This window comes from Symphodus melops (genome assembly GCF_947650265.1).
Source record: "Symphodus melops genome assembly, chromosome: 1".
Lineage (NCBI taxonomy): Eukaryota > Metazoa > Chordata > Actinopteri > Labriformes > Labridae > Symphodus > Symphodus melops.
In genome coordinates this window covers 354338-359337 of record NC_136691.1, presented here as the reverse complement: position 1 = coordinate 359337, position 5000 = coordinate 354338, and the positions used below count along the sequence as shown (strand labels likewise).

General features: G+C 46.1%; 1 protein-coding gene across 4 annotated transcripts in view; it reads right to left on the bottom strand.

The window, feature by feature from the left end:
- Positions 1 to 5000, bottom strand: part of cdc42bpb (CDC42 binding protein kinase beta (DMPK-like)) — a 27313-nt gene that overhangs the window by 15993 nt on the left and 6320 nt on the right. For all 4 annotated transcript variants that reach the window (XM_079364836.1, XM_079364837.1, XM_079364838.1 and 1 more), the window contains exons 5-12: positions 4795 to 4943; positions 3836 to 3929; positions 2512 to 2712; positions 2054 to 2302; positions 851 to 1091; positions 664 to 771; positions 455 to 588; positions 96 to 338 (exon numbers count right to left, since the gene is read on the bottom strand). In XM_079364836.1, coding sequence (XP_079220962.1) covers positions 96 to 338; positions 455 to 588; positions 664 to 771; positions 851 to 1091; positions 2054 to 2302; positions 2512 to 2712; positions 3836 to 3929; positions 4795 to 4943 — 1419 coding nt within the window. The remainder of the gene's footprint in view (positions 1 to 95; positions 339 to 454; positions 589 to 663; positions 772 to 850; positions 1092 to 2053; positions 2303 to 2511; positions 2713 to 3835; positions 3930 to 4794; positions 4944 to 5000) is intronic.

Below are 5000 nucleotides of genomic sequence, written 5' to 3'. Positions count from 1 at the left end.
AGACGAGGAACTACAACCCCTCAGAGGGAGGACTGAGCTCCTCTTGGTCTGGTTTGATCAGGATGAAGGTCTGGATGAAGCCACAGCCGACTCACCTCCTTGCGGTTCTTCTCAGTCTTGCGGATCTCCTGCCTCATGGCTTCCATCTTCTGCAGCAGCGCGTCCATCTCGTCCTCTTTGTCCCTCAGCTGACGGGACAGGCGCTGCTTGGCCGAGCGCAGGTCGGCCATCCTCTCCGACAGCTCCGAGAACTCCTGCAGGGCCAGCTTCCTCTGAGAGTGCGCCTCCTTCAGCTCCTTGGTCTGACTGCGGTGGCGCTCCAGAGAGTCGGCCAGCTGCTGCTCTCCCAGGAGACAAGAGAGAAGAGACGGGTGAGCGTCACCTGGTCCAGAGACACCTGGTCCAGAGACACCTGGTCCAGAGACACCTGAGCCAGACCTGACTGAGTCCTTACCTTGTGGACTTCTTCCTTCTCCTGTCTCAGGGTCTTCACCTGCTTCTCCAGAGTTTTCAGTTTGGAGGAGGAGCTCTCGTAGTCCTGTCTGAGAGAGACCGCCTCCTCCAGCTGGTGCTCCAGCCTATCAGAGTCTAGAACAGCAGAGGGGCGGGGCTTACTCGCTGAACATTAGCAACATGTTAAACACAAGGTGGTAGTCGTCTGACCTGCCAGCTTCTTCTTGAGACGCTCGATCTCCTCGTTCAGCTTCTTGATCTCTTTGTCCCGACTCAGCGTTCCTCCTCGAGCCGGCGCCTGCAGCGCCTGAGTCGACTCTGCACACAGAAAGCAGGTCAACACGGAGCGCCGCACGCCGACCACACACTAACCTTCACGTGCTGCGGCGAGCCTCACCCTGCAGCTTCCGGTTCAGCTCCTGCTTCTCCTGCTCCAGACGGCGGATCCTCCTCTCAAAGGCCTCCACCTCCTGCCCCCCCCCTCCTCCTCCTCCTCCTCCTCCCACCTCCTCCGGGCCGACGCCCACCTGGCTCACCGAGCTGCGGTCAGAGAAGCGGCTGTTGGTGGTGAAGGTGAAGCCCACGAAGGGAAGGTGCTGACCAGTAAAACCAGTATGAGACACTGGTGGACTGATGTCCTGCAGAAGACACAACAACACAAGTCAGACTGGACCAAGTCTTTATTCTCAAGAGCTTAAAGACTCGAAGAACGACCTAAAAGACTGGAAGGATGTCAAAGACTAGAGGAACAACCTGAAGACTAGAAGGAGGATGTCAAAGACAAGAGGAACGACCTGAAAGACTAGAAGGAGAAACCTGAAGACTAGAAGGATGATGTCAAAGACTAGAGGAACGACCTGTAAGACTAGAAGGATGTCAAAGACTAGAGGAACGACCTGTAAGACTAGAAGGATGTCAAAGACTAGAGGAACGACCTGTAAGACTAGAAGGAGAAACCTGAAGACTAGAAGGAGAAACCTGAAGACTAGAAGGAGAAACCTGAAGACTAGAAGGAGGATGTCAAAGACTAGAGAAACGACCTGAAAGACTAGAAGGAGAAACCTGAAGACTAGAAGGAGAAACCTGAAGACTAGAAGGAGAAACCTGAAGACTAGAAGGATGATGTCAAAGACTAGAGGAATGACCTGAAGACTAGAAGGATGATGTCAAAGACTAGAGGAACGACCTGAAGACTAGAAGGAGGATGTCAAAGACTAGAGGAACGACCTGAAGACTAGAAGGAGGATGTCAAAGACTAGAGGAACGACCTGAAGACTAGAAGGAGAAACCTGAAGACTAGAAGGAGAAACCTGAAGACTAGAAGGAGAAACCTGAAGACTAGAAGGAGAAACCTGAAGACTAGAGGAATAACCTGAAGACTAGAGGAATGACCTGAAGACTAGAGGAACGACCTGAAGACTAGAGGAACGACCTGAAGACTAGAAGGAGAAACCTGAAGACTAGAAGGAGGATGTCAAAGACTAGAGAAAGACGTCAAAGAGTAGAGGACAGACCGTCTATGACTAAGGCAGGACCCGGGGGACTTGGGGGACACCCCGTTGCACCCGTCCGTTAAGGATAACGAGGTTGCGTTCCTCACCGGGTTCTTGAGGACGTCGTCATCCACGTCGAAGTTTGACGTGTCAGTTGGCGAGGACACGTCCGGGATGTACGGGGCCTCAGCAGACCGGATGTTGTCCCAGTCAATCCCCTTGAAGAACGGGTGACTCTTGAATTCCGAGATCCCGTTCACACCGAGTCGACGTTCCCTGGAGCAGAGGAGGAGCTGGATCAGGTCTTTGGCATCCTCGGACACGTCGGTCACATGAGAAGGGAACTGGAAACGATCCTGGAGACAACCACAGAAGAAGAAAAGAAACAGGAGATCTGTTAGAAAGAGACAGACAGGTAGAGAGAGACAGACTGGAGGTCCTGTGGGGATCAGGTCTGATTTAGACTAAGAAGTGGGACGAGAGTCTAGGGACGAACAGCATCACTAAAGGAAGAGTCCACAATAAACCTCATTATGAGAAACGGCTTGAAAACATTTGTTCTAACCTCGTGGTTCATGATCTTCCCGTAAGTCTCCACCAGAGACTCGGCATAGAAAGGTGTTTCTCCATACAGCATCTCGTACATGCAGACCCCCAGAGACCACCAGTCACACTCTGGACCATATCGGCCCATCCCGTCCTCCATAGCCTGCAGGATTTCTGGGGAGATGTAGTCCGGAGTGCCCACTGCCACCGAAGACTGCACCTGTACCGAGAGCAGCACAACCACAAAATAAAACCTTAGTTCAGGATCCAGACCAAAGACCAAGACCTGGATAACTTTAAACTAAACCAGAATAACTTTAAACTAAACCAGTATAACTTTAAACTAAACCAGAATAACTTTAAACTAAACCTGAATAACTTTAAACTAAACCAGAATAACTTTAAACTAAACCTGGATAACTTTAAATTAAACCTGAATAACTTTAAACTAAACCAGAATAACTTTAAACTAAACCAGAATAACTTTAAACTAAACCTGAGTAACTTTAAACTAAACCAGAATAACTTTAAACTAAACCTGAATAACTTTAAACTAAACCAGAATAACTTTAAACTAAACCAGAATAACTTTAAACTAAACCTGAGTAACTTTAAACTAAACCAGAATAACTTTAAACTAAACCAGAATAACTTTAAACTAAACCAGAATAACTTTAAACTAAACCAGAATAACTTTAAACTAAACCTGAGTAACTTTAAACTAAACCAGAATAACTTTAAACTAAACCAGAATAACTTTAAACTAAACCTGAATAACTTTAAACTAAACCTGAATAACTTTAAACTAAACCTGAGTAACTTTAAACTAAACCAGTATAACTTTAAACTAAACCTGAGTAACTTTAAACTAAACCAGAATAACTTTAAACTAAACCAGAATAACTTTAAACTAAACCAGAATAACTTTAAACTAAACCAGAATAACTTTAAACTAAACCAGAATAACTTTAAACTAAACCAGAATAACTTTAAACTAAACCAGAATAACTTTAAACTAAACCTGAATAACTTTAAACTAAACCTGAATAACTTTAAACTAAACCAGAATAACTTTAAACTAAACCAGAATAACTTTAAACTAAACCTGAATAACTTTAAACTAAACCAGAATAACTTTAAACTAAACCAGAATAACTTTAAATTAAACCAGAATAACTTTAAACTAAACCAGAATAACTTTAAACTAAACCAGAATAACTTTAAATTAAACCAGAATAACTTTAAACTAAACCTGGATAACTAGTAACCAAATGAACTGGTCTGAACCAGGTTTTCCCAAGAACTCATGATGCTAGCCTTAAACCAGTTAAAGTGCTAGTTACCGTGCCGTCCTCCATCATGCGGAGACAAGACCCAAAGTCGGCCAGGCGGATGTGCCCGTTGACGTCCAGCAGGACGTTGTCTGGTTTGATGTCTCTGTCACACAAAAACAACATTTACATCAATACAACACCTGTGACCCTGCTCTGTGACCTGGAACCAGCCCAGGTGAGCTCAGGTACAGCAGTGAGGACTGCTGAGCCACAGGAGGAAAACATGGCCGCCCCACAATCTCCGCAGACTAAAACAGGAAACAGGTCAGACTGATGGAAACACTGTAAAGGAGGTCAGAACTACTGAGAGTTAGCTACATGTGCTAACACATGCTACGGCTTCTCCTTCTGCAGAGAACTACAGTTTCTTCTTCTACTGTAATAATCATTAAGAAGGGAAAAGCAGAAGAGTTTTAACTGTGGAGTTATACTGGGACTCAAACTGGGAGGACTGAGTGTATAGAAACTGGAATGGAATGCGGCCCAGTGTCCATTTCTGCACAGGAAGTAAGGTCGAGGCTGAGCTGGCTGGACAGGAAATAACTACAATTCCCAGAGGACACTGCTGCCAGGAAGAGCCCACTTCCTCTGATACACACTCAGACTGCACATTACTGGTATGCGTGCCTGCTCTTTGTTCGCCCGGCCAGGACACTCTGATGACTGATCTCAAAAAGTTTATTTCCTGATGAAACAGAAAATAAAGGCGGAGTCTGAATGCACGCCGTCGTCACTTCTTCCCTTTCAATATCACAGACGTGTAATGGACGCTCTGAGCAGCTCTCTAAGGTAGTGACAGAGTGACGGGGCGAGGCAGGATCTGTGTTTACATGTCCCACCGTTTGTCCCGGTTTAAGGTGATATGAAATCATATAACTGGTGTATGTATCCAGTATAACCAGTGAGACAAACACAACCAGTACAGGTAGGCCAACCCATAATAACAGTCTAACCAGTGTAACCAGTACCTGTGGATGTAGTTCTGTTGGTGGATGGAGTGGATGGCGAGCACCATCTCAGCAACGTAGAACCTGGACATGTCCTCCGGCAGACGATCCTCAAACTTACTGAGCAGAGTCAGCAGGTCGCCGCCCACGTAGTAATCCATCACCAGGTACTGTAGGGATACACAGGGTTAGCATAGCAACAGTGCTACTATTAGCAGTGTTAGCAT